At 46.3% G+C, this 17,410-nt stretch overlaps 2 protein-coding genes and 1 non-coding gene across 3 annotated transcripts; 2 read left to right on the top strand and 1 right to left on the bottom strand.

Moving 5' to 3' along the window:
* Positions 1 to 418: 418 nt before the first annotated feature.
* LOC119904743 lies at positions 419 to 524 on the top strand. The gene has a single exon (XR_005444736.1). It is a non-coding gene; the product is annotated as a U6 spliceosomal RNA (small nuclear RNA).
* Positions 525 to 3,841: 3,317 nt separating this feature from the next.
* On the bottom strand, positions 3,842 to 9,163 carry LOC119904741 (HAUS augmin-like complex subunit 2). The gene is made up of 7 exons (XM_038721450.1): positions 9,053 to 9,163; positions 8,658 to 8,744; positions 6,583 to 6,681; positions 5,111 to 5,180; positions 4,632 to 4,764; positions 4,217 to 4,325; positions 3,842 to 4,063 (listed from the first exon to the last, which is right to left on the bottom strand). The coding sequence occupies exons 2-7, from the start codon at positions 8,742 to 8,744 to the stop codon at positions 3,947 to 3,949; spliced, it is 615 nt and encodes a 204-aa protein (XP_038577378.1). The 5' UTR covers positions 9,053 to 9,163; the 3' UTR covers positions 3,842 to 3,946.
* Positions 9,164 to 9,526: 363 nt separating this feature from the next.
* LOC119904740 (leucine-rich repeat-containing protein 57-like) lies at positions 9,527 to 13,911 on the top strand. Its single transcript, XM_038721449.1, is given in 7 exon segments — positions 9,527 to 9,700; positions 9,971 to 10,288; positions 12,835 to 12,970; positions 13,097 to 13,365; positions 13,456 to 13,618; positions 13,621 to 13,640; positions 13,780 to 13,911. Coding segments are annotated over 6 exon segments (714 nt in total). The 5' UTR covers positions 9,527 to 9,700; positions 9,971 to 10,204; the 3' UTR covers positions 13,822 to 13,911.
* The last annotated feature ends 3,499 nt before the right edge of the window (positions 13,912 to 17,410 follow it).

The following is a 17,410-nucleotide window of genomic DNA, read 5'->3' as shown; positions in this document are numbered from 1 at the left end:
ATGATGCAGCCCGTGTGTCCCTCTCTGCCTCCCTCTCTGCCTCCCTCCCCCACCCGGCAGCCGCTGAAGGTTTCCGGGGGAGGGAAAAGGTCTTTTGTTGACTCTCCTTCAGCGCACCAATCCTGGCTGCCTGACGTAAAGGCTCTTTGCATAGATTTCCCATCAGCCCCGTGAGCTCCTCAGCAGGGCAGACGGGACCAAAGCGGAGTGAAACTAGGTCAGATTGGGTCTTGTTGGGTCACTGTAGGTACAGAGATCACAGTGAAGCACCCAGACCTCTGCTTACTTGTTTTTTTGTCCATACTACAGCCTTTTAGAGGCAGTTTTTCCCCTCCAGTCTCTGTATACTCTGCCACCCTGACTCTGACGGGTCCCCGGAGAGACGCCTATATATAGCAAACAGCGACAGGGGTTAGTTGTGTTACTCCGGTAGCACATATACTAAAATTGGAACGATACAGAGAAGATTAGCATGGCCCCTGCGCAAGGATGACACGCAAATTCGTGAAGCGTTCCTCATTTTCCACAAAGAACATAATTTTGGCGGAGCAGGATCTTTCTCTTTAGAAAAGAGAAAAAACAGCTAAAATATGGACTTTTGTAGCTTTACTGTGCTCAAGTGTGGCTCTAAAGCCTTTCTGTTGACTCTGTGGCAGAGAACAGATCCAGTTGCAGGACTCTGTCTGTAAGGAGGAAGGAACACACAGTAGCCCGATGCAAGTTCCACATAGAGATGTAAATTCATTAGAAATAATATAAAGTTCAATGTGAAGTGTTGGCAGAGATAAAGTCATTTCTTGGGTCTGAAACTTCCCATAAACTTTGAATTTTGATCAACTCTCATCAGCAATGTCGTCTAGAAAACATCCTGCAATGTTACATGAGCAGAATTCAAAGCCTCTCGGGGCGCCACAGACATTAGCGCGGCCCCCCCGACTAAAATTAGAACTAATGAATTGGAACGATAAGGAGAAGATTGGCGGGGCCCCTCTGACCGACTAAAGTAAGAACTAATAAATTGGAACGATAAGGAGAAGATTGGCGGGGCCCCTCTGACCGACTAAAGTAAGAACTAATAAATTGGAACGATAAGGAGAAGATTGGCGGGGCCCCTCTGACCAACTAAACTTAGAACTAATTAATTGGAACGATACAGAGAAGAAAAGCTGAGAAGGTAAAGTAAAAAGCTGAGAAGGTAAAGTAAAAAGCTGAGAAGGTAAAGTAAAAAGCTGAGAAGGTAAGGTAAAAAGCTGAGAAGGTAAAGTAAAAAGCTGAGAAGGTAAGGTAAAAAGCTGAGAAGGTAAAGTAAAAAGCTGAGAAGGTAAAGTAAAAAGCTGAGAAGGTATGGTAAAAAGCTGAGAAGGTATGGTAAAAAGCTGAGAAGGTAAAGTAAAAAGCTGAGAAGGTAAAGTAAAAAGCTGAGAAGGTAAAGTAAAAAGCTGAGAAGGTACAGTGGGTATGGAAAGTATTCAGACCCCTTTAAATTTTTCACTCTTTGTTCCATTGCAGCCATTTTCCAAAAATCAAAAAAGTTCATTTTATTTCTCAGTAATGTACACTCAGCACCCCATCTTGACAGAAAAAAACAGAAATGTAGAAATTTTTGCAAATTTATTAAAAAAGAAAAACTGAAATATCACATGGTCATAAGTATTCAGACCCTTTGCTCAGTATTTAGTAGAAGCACCCTTTTGATCTAATACAGCCATGAGTCGTTTTGGGAAAGATGCAACAAGTTTTTCACATCTGGATTTGGGTATCCTCTGCCATTCCTCCTTGCAGATCCTCTCCAGTTCTGATGGTTGGATGGTAAACGTTGGTGGACAGCCATTTTCAGGTCTCTCCAGAGATGCTCAATTGGGTTTAAGTCAGGGCTCTGGCTGGGCCAGTCAAGAACAGCCACGGAGTTGTTGTGAAGCCACTCCTTCGTTATTTTAGCGGTGCGCTTAGGGTCATTGTCTTGTTGGAAGGTAAACCTTCGGCCCAGTCTGAGGTCCAGAGCGCTCTGGAAAAGGTTTTCGTCCAGGATATCCCTGTACTTGGCCGCATTCATCTTTCCCTCGATTGCAACCAGTCGTCCTGTCCCTGCAGCTGAAAATCACCCCCACAGCATGATGCTGCCACCACCATGCTTCACTGTTGAGACTGTATTGGACAGGTGATGAGCAGTGCCTGGTTTTCTCCACACATACCGCTTAGAATTAAGGCCAAAAAGTTCTATCTTGGTCTCATCAGACCAGAGGATCTTATTTATCACCATCTTGGAGTCCTTCAGGTGTTTTTTAGCAAACTCCATGCGGGCTTTCATGTGTCTTGCACTGAGGAGAGGCTTCCGTCGGGCCACTCTGCCATAAAGCCCCGACTGGTGGATTGCTGCAGTGATGGTTGACTTACTACAACTTTCTCCCATCTCCCGACTGCATCTCTGGAGCTCAGCCACAGTGACCTTTGGGTTCTTCTTTACCTCTCTCACCAAGGCTCTTCTCCCCCGATAGCTCAGTTTGGCCGGACGGCCAGCTCTAGGAAGGGTTCTGGTCGTCCCAAACGTCTTCCATTTGAGGATTATGGAGGCCACTGTGCTCTTAGGAACCTTAAGTGCAGCAGAAATTTTTTTGTAACCTTGGCCAGATCTGTGCCTTGCCACAATTCTGTCTCTGAGCTCTTCAGGCAGTTCCTTTGACCTCATGATTCTCATTTGCTCTGACATGCACTGTGAGCTGTAAGGTCTTATATAGACAGGTGTGTGGCTTTCCTAATCAAGTCCAATCAGTATAATCAAACACAGCTGGACTCAAGGATGATCAGAAGAAATAGACAGCACCTGAGTTGAATATGAGTGTCACAGCAAAGGGTCTGAATACTTATGACCATGTGATATTTCAGTTTTTCTTTTTTAATAAATTTGCAAAAATTTCTACATTTCTGTTTTTTTCTGTCAAGATGGGGTGCTGAGTGTACATTACTGAGAAATAAAATGAACTTTTTTGATTTTTGGAAAATGGCTGCAATGAAACAAAGAGTGAAAAATTTAAAGGGGTCTGAATACTTTCCGTACCCACTGTAAGGTAAAAAGCTGAGAAGGTAAAGTAAAAAGCTGAGAAGGTAAAGTAAAAAGCTGAGAAGGTAAAGTAAAAAGCTGAGAAGGTAAAGTAAAAAGCTGAGAAGGTAAGGTAAAAAGCTGAGAAGGTAAGGTAAAAAGCTGAGAAGGTAAAGTAAAAAGCTGAGAAGGTAAAGTAAAAAGCTGAGAAGGTAAAGTAAAAAGCTGAGAAGGTAAAGTAAAAAGCTGAGAAGGTAAGGTAAAAAGCTGAGGTGGTAAAGTAAAAAGCTGAGAAGGTAAAGTAAAAAGCTGAGAAGGTAAAGTAAAAAGCTGAGAAGGTAAAGTAAAAAGCTGAGAAGGTAAGGTAAAAAGCTGAGAAGGTAAAGTAAAAAGGAGTAAAAAGAACTCTTTGCTACAACTGCTCAGTTTGCATCTCAAGATATTACAGAACAGAAATAATAGAAAGAGGGTGTGATGATAAATAGTACTAGTGAATTAAATACTAACAGGTACTCGTACATACAATCCTTAAATCCTACAGTATTGAGAGTATTGAAGCAGTAAGATTGCACATGTCAGGTATTGAACCAGTAACTGACAGAGTTTGACTCTCTGTCGGAGGACTTCCTGTGTGCCTGCAGAGCGCAAAGGATATTAAAGGACAGTACCCACCCCGCTGCATTCTGGGAAGAGATCTACGACGCTTTTACATTAATGTATATTGTCTGTGACGTAGCAGAGGGGCGTTACAAATCAGCCCTCTACCTTCAAATCCACACGGTAACTTCAGCAAACGACAGGAAGTACCAGCATCTGATTTTATTACAAAACAAACATCATGTCACATAATAATAATAACAACAACTGCAGTAAACACGCAGCGTCCTGTCCGTCAGGAGGGGGGAGGGGTCATCCTGCAGAGCTGTCACTCAGCCTGCTGCCGCTGACTTCCTTCCACTGGAGAAGCTGATTGGACAAACTCTCCACCTCCGCCACCTGAGCCAGTAACTGGGCGAGAGAGGTGTCCTGATACAGAGAGAGAGAGAGAGACGATCAGGTGGAAAAGGTTTTACACGCTGAGAATAAAAACGTCCACACGAGACAGAAAGACAAACGTTGATGTTTCCTGGCAGCATGACGGCACGTTATATTGGTCTACAGTGAGGTCATGTGACTGACCAGCTGAGCGAGGCGGTCTCCGGCGGCGGGACGGCTGCGGACCGAGCTCAGCTTCTCCTCCAGAGTCTCTATGAAGTCCAGCAGCATCTTCACAGCGTCCAGCACAAACCTGAAACACCACAAACTCAAACATTACAAACTGGGGACGTACTGGTGTTCTGTCTGTCCAGTTTATTATCCGGGCCCTGGACCCAGTCTGGGTCTGATCCAGGACCAGCCAGAACCATAGACGCCTCTCCAGAAGCCGAGCGGCAGGTAGAACTCTGCGTCCAGTAGTTGGTTTAACTGGAGTTGCTGTGCGTTGGCAGAGCACTGAGGAAATCTGGAATCAACTTCAGTGTTTTAGGGACTCTGTGGCCTGATTAAGACGTGAAGGTGCAGCTGCTTATCGGGTCCACTGTAATAAAAACACCACCTGTGCAGGTCAGCCTGGACGGGCAGGTTGGCGCGGCCCAGCGGTCTCATCAGCCTCTGCCTCAGGCTGGTCTGCTCCTTCAGCAGGTCCTGCAGGTGGCCGCAGAACATCTGCATCATCTGGAAACGCCGAGCTGCAGGAGAGAAGAGGAGCCAACATCAACGTCTGACCAGAATCTGACCAGGTGTCGTGTTCAGACCCGAACCGGCAGCACGTGACTTCCTGTCTGAGAGCCCACTGCTTCCTGTCGGTAAATCTGTTCAGTGATTTACCGACAGGTTAGACAGGCAGAGTTTGGGTCAGCAGGACGGCGTCTGTGGGCCCGAGTCAGAATACAGGGTGATGAAGGAACATGTGACCCGGTGCAGCAGCGGGTGAGGAGATACGATCACCGCTGGTTCGAGTCTGAACAAGAAGAAACATCAGAGGAGACCGTCAGATCGCTCTCTCAGCTTCACGTCTGCAGCAGAAGCACTCACCGAGGTAGAATCCGTGCGCGACGTCGGCGCTCTCCTTCTCCTGCCTCAGCAGCTCCAGCTGCAGCTGCAGCTGCAACAGAGACACCAGACACGTCTTTAATAAGAGGAGACGCTTCACAGCGACCTGCAGACCAACTGAAGTCTGTGTGAACAGCTGATCTTTGTGGTGACGTCATCGTACTGATGTCAGTGTCATAGTGTCCGACGTCGTGAAGGAGCAGCGTCGCTCTTACAGACCAGATAAAGACTCAGTAAGAAATATTTCACCTTTTATCTTAGATTATATTAAACCTCTCGTTGAAGTGGATTTAGATTAGAGACGTCACGAGAACTTTGGTACCAAACTCTCGTGTTGCTCAGTACCGTCAGTCAGGATCGCTCATTTCCTGTTTCACATATCACCTGTGTTTTCTTGACAAAACGTGGTTTGGAGACCGGCGTCTGGTGACTCAGCCGCTGTCAGCTCCTGTAGTGTGCGACCCTTCTGTCACCCATCAGTCACGCAGTGTGAACGCCACGACGACTTCAAGACTCCCGTCACAAGACGGCAAGTTGTGTGGTGTGAACGGCACGCTGAAAGTCCTGTAGTCTGCACGAGCCTTTAGTTTTAGTGATTAGTGGCCTGTTTCGATCCAATAACAGATCATTTCTTCACATTTCTGTTAAATAAAAAAGTTCATTTTACACACCTGACAGTAAGAAAGTCTGAGATGTCAGTGCAGCAAGATTTATAATTTAACACCGTAACTCTGACCTAAGCAAATCGAACTGACAACAAACGAGTATGTCTTCCATAGAACATAAATTCAAAATAAAGTATTAAACAAAACAAAAGCGTACATCCCTCAGGCTCCGCCCACATGGATCAACATGACGTCATGAGCAGGGGCTTAAAGCGCCGTTTGGTTCTTATCAGCTAAATTATCGGCCAAAAGTTCATTTTCCGATTCTGATAATGAAAATATGGCCGATAATTTAACGGACTGACGATCATCGTGCATCTCTAGTTCGTTTGGCGGCGGTCAGCTTCAGCAGCTCCGTGTCAGAACCCGGATTTCTCCCAGTTCTGTTCTGACGTTTCAGTTTGATCACCTGAAAATCACCAGAGACGACGATGCAGCATTTCAAACATCGATACCTGTTTTGTTTTTCCTGGACATCCTCTCTCTCTCTCAGCTCTTATTGTTCATGATGTTTAAAAATGGCAAAGTGCATGATGGGATTCATTGTTTTGTTTTGTTACCGTGGTTTCGAGTTTTACTGGAGTCGGAATCAACTACTAAATTTCCCTACTTTAGATTTTATGTTCCTTTGTGCAGACGGATCCAGGAGTTTAAACCCGGTCCGGCTTCAGCAGGTGAGTCAGACCTGAGACACGGCACCTCTGGAGACACAGTTCAGTACTTCAAGGTCTGGAAAAACAGACTCGTCCCAGACCTGGACACAGGAAGTGACATCACACTGAAGCGTACCTCGTGCAACTGTCTGCGCGTTCTGGTTCGCTGTTCAGCCTCGTGCAGGTGAGAAGAGAAGGCGGGGCTCAGCCTGGAGGAGGCGGCGTCTACTTCCTCCTGAGGACAGAACACTTTGTTAGGAGAACATCTGGTTCCCAGAACTCCTGAGACCTCCGGCCTCACGTCTCTATGTGCCGACACACCTGGACCCTGTTCCGGCCTCACGTCTCTATGTGCCGACACACCTGGACCCTGTTCTGACCTCACGTCTCTATGTGCCGACACACCTGGACCCTGTTCTGACCTCACGTCTCTATGAGCCGACACACCTGGACCCTGTTCTGACCTCACGTCTCTATGTGCCGACACACCTGGACCCTGTTCTGACCTCACGTCTCTATGAGCCGACACACCTGGACCCTGTTCTGGCCTCACGTCTCTATGTGCCGACACACCTGGACCCTGTTCTGACCTCACGTCTCTATGTGCCGACACACCTGGACCCTGTTCCGGCCTCACGTCTCTATGTGCCGACACACCTGGACCCTGTTCCGACCTCACGTCTCTATGTGCCGACACACCTGGACCCTGTTCTGGCCTCACGTCTTTATGAGCCGACACACCTGGACCCTGTTCCGACCTCACGTCTCTATGTGCCGACACACCTGGACCCTGTTCTGACCTCACGTCTCTATGAGCCGACACACCTGGACCCTGTTCTGACCTCACGTCTCTATGTGCCGACACACCTGGACCCTGTTCCGACCTCACGTCTCTATGTGCCGACACACCTGGACCCTGTTCCGACCTCACGTCTCTATGTGCCGACACACCTGGACCCTGTTCCGACCTCACGTCTCTATGTGCCGACACACCTGGACCCTGTTCTGACCTCACGTCTCTATGAGCCGACACACCTGGACCCTGTTCTGGCCTCACGTCTCTATGTGCCGACACACCTGGACCCTGTTCTGACCTCACGTCTCTATGTGCCGACACACCTGGACCCTGTTCTGACCTCACGTCTCTATGTGCCGACACACCTGGACCCTGTTCCGACCTCACGTCTCTATGTGCCGACACACCTGGACCCTGTTCCGACCTCACGTCTCTATGAGCCGACACACCTGGACCCTGTTCTGGCCTCACGTCTCTATGTGCCGACACACCTGGACCCTGTTCTGACCTCACGTCTCTATGAGCCGACACACCTGGACCCTGTTCTGACCTCACGTCTCTATGTGCCGACACACCTGGACCCTGTTCTGACCTCACGTCTCTATGTGCCGACACACCTGGACCCTGTTCCGACCTCACGTCTCTATGTGCCGACACACCTGGACCCTGTTCCGACCTCACGTCTCTATGTGCCGACACACCTGGACCCTGTTCTGGCCTCACGTCTCTATGTGCCGACACACCTGGACCCTGTTCTGGCCTCACGTCTTTATGAGCCGACACACCTGGACCCTGTTCCGGCCTCACGTCTCTATGTGCCGACACACCTGGACCCTGTTCTGACCTCACGTCTTTATGAGCCGACACACCTGGACCCTGTTCTGGCCTCACGTCTTTATGAGCCGACACACCTGGACCCTGTTCCGGCCTCACGTCTCTATGTGCCGACACACCTGGACCCTGTTCTGGCCTCACGTCTCTATGTGCCGACACACCTGGACCCTGTTCTGACCTCACGTCTCTATGTGCCGACACACCTGGACCCTGTTCTGACCTCACGTCTCTATGTGCCGACACACCTGGACCCTGTTCTGGCCTCACGTCTCTATGTGCCGACACACCTGGACCCTGTTCTGACCTCACGTCTCTATGTGCCGACACACCTGGACCCTGTTCTGGCCTCACGTCTCTATGTGCCGACACACCTGGACCCTGTTCTGGCCTCACGTCTCTATGTGCCGACACACCTGGACCCGGTTCTGACCTCACGTCTCTATGTGGTCACTTGAAGCGGGTTTTATGTTTTGTTAGATACAAGTGACCAACACAGTTTCCTGTGTGCAGATGGATCCAGGTGTTTAAACCCGGTCAGGATTCAGCAGGTGAGTGTCTCTAGCATTGATGTTAGAACACACCTGAGACATGGCACCTCTGGAGACACATCTGGCCAACAGGCTGGCAGCTGGAGTCACTGAGGACAGAGATGGATCCAACTGATGCATCTGAAACACAGAGACAGGACATGTTTACAGACTAGAACCTGGACCTGTGTGGTTCTGTACACAGCCGAACTGAAGGCTCGTTTCTAAGGACTCCAAATCTACCTGGACGTCCTTCCTAAAGCTCTCTGTGTTGGACACAGAGCGAGATCCACTCTAACTTGTTTAAAATTTAAACGGCATTTTGTTGGAAACGGCGCGGCGGGAACCAGAAAACTGTGGTTTTCTCGATAAACAGCGACTCCGTTAGCAGAAATGTTGCTGAACACAGAAGCACAAAGAGTTCATAACCAGTTTTTATTTGTTCTTACCGTTTCTGAAGTCTTTCTAAACCTCTGTGGAACGAGAACAACAATAACAACAACTGAGCCCGCCCGACGGTTCGTCTTCTTCTTCTTCTTCTTCTCGGCGGCAGCAGCCTCAGTGTCGCGCTGCTGCCCCCTCTGGACTCAGCTGACTCCTACAGGTTTGAAGTTGATATAAATAAATACTAATCCAAACCCCCTAAAATGTTTGAACACAAACCCGGAGTAATGCACGTGTAAATATCTGCCATTGTTTTTTCTTTACTCATATAATTGTTTTATAACTTGTGTTTATTCCATATTTATATATTTTTACATTTATTTATGTCACCTGTTTACGTTAATGTGTAAAATCCATAGACTGGATATAAAAAAGGTAAAATCCTCTAAACTACTTTCTGATTCTGAATCTGATGTTCATTGACAAACGCAGAGGGAAAGTGCGCATGCCCCACAAATAAAGTGACGTAGCCTCTCTCCGCCGCTCCCATTGGCTGTCACAGCCGGGGCGCAGCAGCTGCTCCTGCAGGATCGGGGCGTCCACTCCGTCACCTTTTCACTTTAACCCACAAGTTTAATCCTCATTTCATACAGTCCGTGGTTTGATCAGAAGGTTCCGGAGGCGGAAGGCGCCATTTTAAAGTTCGCTCTGCTGTAAGTAAACCCGCCGTGTTAGCTGTTAGCTGCGTGTTAGCTGTGTTTACATGGAGGCTAGCAGTTAGCTGCTGTGCTAACGAAGCTTCGGATAGTAAACAATGAGTTCGGTTCTGTTTATGGTTCTGTGAGCTGCTGGGCTGTTTGCCAGCGAGCTAAACAAACCAACAGTGTTCAAAGTGTTTGTACTTTTGTCTCATGAGCTAGGCTACTAACGAGCTAACGTAGCTAGCTCCCACAGCCTGTTGCTGATGGATCTGTCCTCTGCAGGGATTCACCATCTGATCCTGATTAACACCGACCCGGGAGGAGGAGGAGGAGGAGGAGGAGCAGCGGTCAGCTGATCCCACATCCTGTTTGGATGTGAACTCTGTCATTAGCTTCACTTTAGGTTTTACTGCTGTGGGTCGATAGTGGAGCTGCAGAGTTTGTGTCCTCAGTCAGATCAGTTAGGTGGAGTCAGACAGACACAGAGACAGGTAGGAGGACAGACAGGGGTACCTGATGGGGAACAGTGCGCTGAAGTCTCACCTGGAGACCTCCCAGAAGACGGGGGTGTTCCAGCTGACGGCGAAGGGTCTGCAGGAGGTGAGAGACACACCTGTTCACGAAGTCGTCCTGTTTCCAGTGAAAACACTCAGAACCCAGGGTCACAGCAGGTGAACTATGGTGGTCAAAACACAGCAGCCGGCAGAGCCACGAGGCGTTCAAAGACCAGAGAAATACAGTAAAATCAGCATGAAAGCAGCTGGCGTGTCTCACGTTCAAAGCCTGCAGGAAGAAAACAGATTATTACATCTGGCGCTGCAGCCTGTAATCGATTAGTCGTGAAATATTCAATTAATCATCATCTCTTTGATTATCGATTAATCAGTTTGAGTCTTTTGTTGTTACTGTGAATATTTCCTGGTTTCTTTGCTCCTCTGTGACGGTAAACTAAATCTCTTTGTGGACAAAACAAACATCTGAGGACGTTCATCATTTTCTGTTCCGTTTATCTGCAGGTTAGTGGACACGTAATATAATCGTTAATTGCAGTCTAATTACATAACAGACATGTCAGCAGATTTAGTTATTGTAGCTGTTGCACATGAATTTGATTGTAGTGTCGGTTTCACACAGAAGGGAATTTTAACCACGTGGCACCTGCCACAAATAACAAACCCAAAATAAATCAGTAAAATCTCCTCAACCATCAGGCCTAGATGCAAAACTCTGGTCTCCTTTCAAAGGTCAGAAGCTGAGGAACATAAATCCTTTGTATATTAACATATTTGTTTTACCATTACAGAGTACATGGAGATGAAATACAGAAAAATATTTTCATCCTCGCCTGGTAAAAAAAGTTCAATTTTAACTCAATAAACCATCATGAGGTCGATTATAATAGAACTGAACATCTTCTAATCCACCTGGAATTAGTGATGGGCAGCGGGGCTTTGTGAAACACTGAAACGTTTGAAGCAGTTGTGTCGGGGCTTCGAAACACTTGGACGCCCGTCTCCACGGCGACACCTACTGGTCACTTTTGATATGGACACATGTTGGTTTCACTGAAACTATGACTGAGCTGCGTTTCCAGTTTAAACGCCTCATCAACACATGACCAACAGGATTAGGAGAAATCACCACACAACAAACACACACACGCTTTCAGATGGTCAGAGGCAGCAGATGGAGATCGCAACAAAAGTGTGTTTAAATAAAACTCATCTGTATTAAGTAATCAGTCATTTAGCGACGCTTTTCTCAAAAGCAAACCACAATTGCTCGTCAGAGGGCGCAGCTTTGGAGCAACTAGAGGTGAAGTACTCAGGGACACGTATCACAGTGGGAATCGAACCCACGTCTCTCACACTAAAGGCATGTCTTAACCACTACCCTTCCCCATTTTCACAATCGAAATACCTTATTGGTGAATTCTTTGTGCAGATACTCGCAAGGCATCAAAGGAATAGAAATACTAGGTAGCTGAAGTTAGTGAGTAGAGAATATGATAAAGTGTGTGTGTGTGTGTGTGTGTATGTGTGTGTATGTGTGTGTATATATATATATATATATATATATATATATATATATATATATATATATATATATATATATATATATATAAGGACTTCTTCAGTTCTGAACTGTAATGGGTTAAAAATCGATCACCTGCAGATCCGGTACCACTTGGTTAAGTTTGCTTTGCATTAATCATGCGAGTTTAATTACTAGCCTACTCACACACACACAACGCAAATCAACACAACCAGCCTTTACTGCAGCCGTGTGAACCCAAAACAAACATTTAGCTGTAATTTAGTTTCAGTAAACGGATCAAACTGAAATAACGAGGTCATGATGCCGATCTGTTCAACATGTGACTTCCTGCTCTGTCAGGTCTGCCAGCCAGATGATGAGCACACAGCTTTTAAAATGCTGGTTTTCTGAATGGAGTTTGGATCCATCAGGGCTGCGCTAACTTATCATAGTAAAGCACAACAACAGCTGGAATCAATTAGCAAACAGATTTTCAACAAGTCTCTACCAGCGTTAAATACATTTAGTTATACATGCAGATTAGGGCTGCAGCTATCCGAAGCTTCGGCGCCTCCCCCCCGAGCCCAGTTAACGCCTGACTGTGAGGTCACAACTCATGGCCCAAAAAGGACAAAGACAAACGCACGTGGTCACATTTTCAGCTGAGGACTGCAGTTTTACTTTGGCTTCAACTCAACAATCAGTCAGGATTTCAGCTAAATGCTAAAGTTGCTGTTAGCTTGTCTGTGGTCCGCTGGCAGAACACCGGCTGCTTTCTGAGGCGCCGTCGTGCTGTTGCCGAGGCAACAAAAGTTTGGTTTTACGGTGGACGGACGGTGACATTACAGAGTTGTTTCTTTAGCTTGAAATAATCCCAGACTTTGAATCCTTTCAGCCCTGCTGTAGAGAATGAAGCAGCTGAATGATTAAGGACAGAGAAAAACCCGTATTGGTCGACCCACAATAACGTCAACTGGTTCTGTCGTTAACTGAGCTGCAGGTTAAACCCAGAACTCGTCGCTGCTCGTTGTTCCTGCGGCGGTTTAAGCTTCAGCTGTTCGCCCGTGTGCTTGCGTCAGAGGTCAAAGGTCACTCTGTCCCTGTTTCAGTTTCCGGAGGAGCTGCAGAGACTCACCGGCAACCTGCGGACGGTGGATCTGTCCGGGAACAAGATCGAGGTTCTTCCTGCCGCCGTCGGAAACTTCCTGCAGCTCAAGAGTCTGACGCTCAACTCCAACAGACTCAGTGAGTGTTTGATGCGTGAGGTCACCGCGTGGAGCGAGTCATTGATCGTTTACGTCATCCATTACTTCATGGAAATAAATGTCCTCACAAGAGAAATGTAGACCTGATGTGTGCTTCTGTCCTCAGACTGCATCCCCCCCGAGATCTCCAAGCTCAAGAAGCTGGAGACTCTGAGTCTGAATGGAAACCAGATCCAGCAGCTGCCCCCCACTCTGGGCCAGCTCAAAGCTCTGCGGACCCTCAACCTGTCCGGGAACCAGATCTCCGAGTTCCCCGCCGGACTGGGAACCCTGAGGCATTTGGACCTGCTGGACCTGTCCCGCAACCAGATCCGCATCGTCCCCGCAGAGGTGTCGGAGCTGCAGGCCATTGAGATCAACCTGAACCAGAACCAGGTACAGCAGGTCCATCGTTTCACAACTGACTTCTATAAAAATGATAAAAGAGAGGATGAATTTCTGCTTCAGACTGTTCCTCTCCTCCAGATCTCCGTGCTGTCGGCGGAGGTGTCTCGCTGTCCCCGTCTGAAGGTCCTGCGCCTGGAGGAGAACTGCCTGGAGCTGTCCTCCATCCCGCAGTCCGTCCTGAAGGACTCCCAGGTGTCTCTGTTCTCTCTGGAGGGAAACCTGTTCGAGGTGAAGAATCTCAGAGACTGGAGGGATACGACAAGGTCAGGACCACTTCCTGTCATGCTGCATTCAGGGCCTGTGGGACATTATACACTACAGCAGCTGCTTAATATCCATCAGTAATACTGGTCTCTGGTGGTCTCTGGTGGTCTCTGATGGTCTCTGTTCTTTCCTCCTCAGTACATGGAGCGTTTCACGGCCACCAAGAAGAAGTTTGCCTGAAGACGCTCAATGACGAGTCTGAGCCTCAGTGCGTCACCTGGAGGCGGAGTCAGCCAAGACCCCACCCACCACAGCTTCTTCTTCTGCTGCTAAAAACAGACCTCACACAGCCGGGACAGTCCTCCTAACAGCCCCCCCACCCCACCCAGGCTGGACTGCGACAAAGTGGGTCATTAGTCATATAACAAAGACCTGCTAACAGACACTAAGACACAGACAGACAGACAGAGAGGAGACAAAGACACGAGAGAGAAAGACAAAGACAGAGAGAGAGAGAGACAAAGACACCGAGAGAGAGAACAAGACGCCGAGAGAGAGAGAGAAGAGACACCGAGAGAGAGAGACAGAGACCGAGAGACAGAGACACGAGAGAGAGAGAGAGAGACAGAGACCAGAGAAAAAAGACACAAAGAGAGAGACAGACTAAGAGACCACGAGAGACAGAGAGAAACAAAGACACAAAGAGACAGAGACAAAGAGACAAGAGAAGACGAGAGCGAGCAAAGACACCGAGAGAGAGAGACAAAGACACCGAGAGAGAGAGACAGAGACACGAGAGAGAGAGAGACAGAGACAGAGACCAAGAGAAAGACACAAAGAGAGAGAGACAGACTAAGAGACCACGAGAGACAGAGAGAAACAAAGACACAAAGAGACAGAGACAAAGAGACCAAGAGAAAGACAGAGAGAGAGACAAAGACAAGAGACAGGAGAGAGAACAAAGACACCGAGAGAGAGACAAAGAGAGAGACAGAGAGAGACAAAGAGAGGAGACAGAGAGAGACAAAGACACAGAGACCGAGAGAGAGAGACAAAGACCAAGAGAAAGACACAAAGAGAGACAAAGAGACCAAGAGAAAGACAGAGAGAGACAAAGACACAGGAGAGAGACAAAGACAAGAGAAAGACAAAGACACACAGAGAGAGAGACAAAGACAAGAGAAAGACAAGACAAGAGAGAGAGAGAGAGAGAGAGAGGAGAGATAGATAAAGACAAGAGAAAGACAAAGACAGAGAGAGATAGACAGAGAGAGAGACAAAGACACAGAGACAAAGACACAGAGAGAGAGAGAGAGACAAAGACACAGAGACAAAGACACAGACAGATAGAGAGAGACAGACAAAGACACAAAGAGAGAGACAAAGACACAGAGAGAGAGATATAGAGAGAGACAAAGACACAGAGACAGATAGAGAGAGAGACAGACAAAGACACAAAGAGAGAGACAAAGACAGACACAGAGAGACAAAGACACAGAGAGACAAAGACACAGAGAGACAAAGACAGACACAGAGACAAAAAAGAGACAGACAAAGACACAGAGAAAGAGACTGAGAGAGAGATACAGAGAGACAGAGACAGACAAAGACAGAGAAAAAGACAGAGAGAGATGCAGAGAGAGACAAAGAGACAGAGAGAGACACAGAGAAATAAAAGAGACAGACAGACAGACAAAGAAACAGAGAGAGAGAAAGAGACAGAGAGACAGACACACACAGTAAAGCTGTAAAGAGAGAAGGAACCGACTCTGGAACTCAGAGGTTGGTTCTGACTGCTCTTGGACGTTTGTCTCTCTAGATGTCTTCAGAGGACACTTTAACCTCTGTGAGGAAGCTAAACTTTCTCTCTGAGTGCAGGTGAAGACTCCGGCGGGTTGAACCTGTTATAATGAAGGTTAAACTCTGGAGCTCGCTTCCACTGGAAGAACAAAAAACGATTGCTGAGTTTGTTTAATCTGATCTGAGTTCAGTTTGTTCGTCTGTCACTTTAAATGATGTGAATAATGAGCAGAGTTCAGTCAGTGGACGAAGAGGAGGATTCTGGGACTGGATCTAACAGTCTGATCATTTCGCATCAAACATGTCGATCTTATGTTGTCTGTGAACGCTGACTTCCTGTCTGTGAACGCTGACTTCCTGTCTGTGTACGCTGACTTCCTGTCTGTGTACGCTGACTTCCTGTCTGTGTACGCTGACTTCCTGTCTGTGTACGCTGACTTCCTGTCTGTGAACGCTGACTTCCTGTCTGTGTACGCTGACTTCCTGTCTGTGAACGCTGACTTCCTGTCTGCTGCATGTTTTAATGTTTTTGTGTTTCCTTATTTAACCTGCATGACGTCTTTTGTGTTTTTCAGGATAACATACTAAAATCTGCAGATCTTCAGTGGAAAGAAGTATTAGCAGCAGAATGGGTTCATTTAATTTAATGGGTTTTTATTATTCCGTCTGATCTCTTTAACAAAGTTTCATCTGGAACAATAAAGATTTTATAAGCTGATCACGTGGTTCACTTTTTCATTTGGAAAGAAACTAAAGCTGTCAGATAAAAGCGTAATGAAACAATAATATTAATATAAATAATCATAGTCGTTGCAGCAGAGGCTGTCGAGCAGGAACACGGGGGCAGCAGGTGACCCGCAACCACAGATCCAGACTCCACAACTCCAGAGCCAGAAACACCTGCAGGAAGTGATAGGAGGAGAGAGGAGGGACGAGAGAAAGCACAAGACTACCAGAAAGGGGAGAAGTTGTGTTAGTAACATCAATAATGGGATGAGGTTGCATACAGAGGGAGAGAAAGTAGAGGAGAGAGGAGCTCAGTGCATCATGGGAAATCCCCCGGCAGTCTAGGCCTATAGCAGCATAACTAAGGGATGTTCAGGACTACCTGAGCCAGCCCTAACTATAAGCTTTATCAAAGAGGAAAGTCTTAAGCCTACTTAAATGTGGAGATGGTGTCTGCCTCCTGAACCCAAACTGGAACCTGGTTCCACAGGAGAGGAGCTTGATAGCTGAACGCTCTGGCTCCAGTCTACTAAACTACCTGTCAGACTCAAATTCAAACTAGCTTTGTTGGCATGAATGTATAGAACAATATTGCCAAAGCTACATATAAAGAACATAAGGACATTCATTTCATACATTTCATTAGGTAAGGAAATAAAACAGCAAAAGGTGTGTGTGTTAATACAAATAAAATATATAAAATTAAAAATTCTGTAAAAATAAATATTAAAAAGAGTAAATGAGTAAAACAATAAGCGGGTGTGTGTGTTAAAAAAAAAATATATAATTAAAAATATTTTAATACTTAAATTAAACTATGTAAATGATGTGAAAAAATAATAAGCGTGTGTGTGTGTGTTAAAAAGTTAAATAAAATATTTGAAAAAAGTAAAAAAAAAATATTTATATATATATATAAAAGTAAGTAATGTGTTTTATTATAATAATTTAAAACATTTTAATAAAATAAATACATAACACTGTAAATGTGTGTGTGTGTATTAATAGACAAAAATGAATGAATGAATTAGTTCATTAAAAAAAAGACAAAACAATCAGTTGAAATGTGAGATTTAAAACACAATTACTAAAATATCACACAATCAAAATAACTCTCTGCCTTTCACAAACAAGTCCTTTCATACTGGAAAATGATTTAGAAACCTAATTTTAATCCCCATAACGTCCTGCGATGGAACAACAGAGTCATGTGCCCCCCCCCCCATTCTGATGAAGTGCTTTGAGAAACTGAAACGCTGGACACACACGACTCGCCAACATGGAGAGAACTCTGTTGTGAAGT

Source organism: Micropterus salmoides, unplaced genomic scaffold (assembly GCF_014851395.1).
Source record: "Micropterus salmoides isolate LMB-PRFRI ecotype aquatic unplaced genomic scaffold, ASM1485139v1 Ms_hic_scaffold_1506, whole genome shotgun sequence".
Lineage (NCBI taxonomy): Eukaryota > Metazoa > Chordata > Actinopteri > Centrarchiformes > Centrarchidae > Micropterus > Micropterus salmoides.
This window is presented reverse-complemented; position numbering and strand designations above follow the sequence as displayed.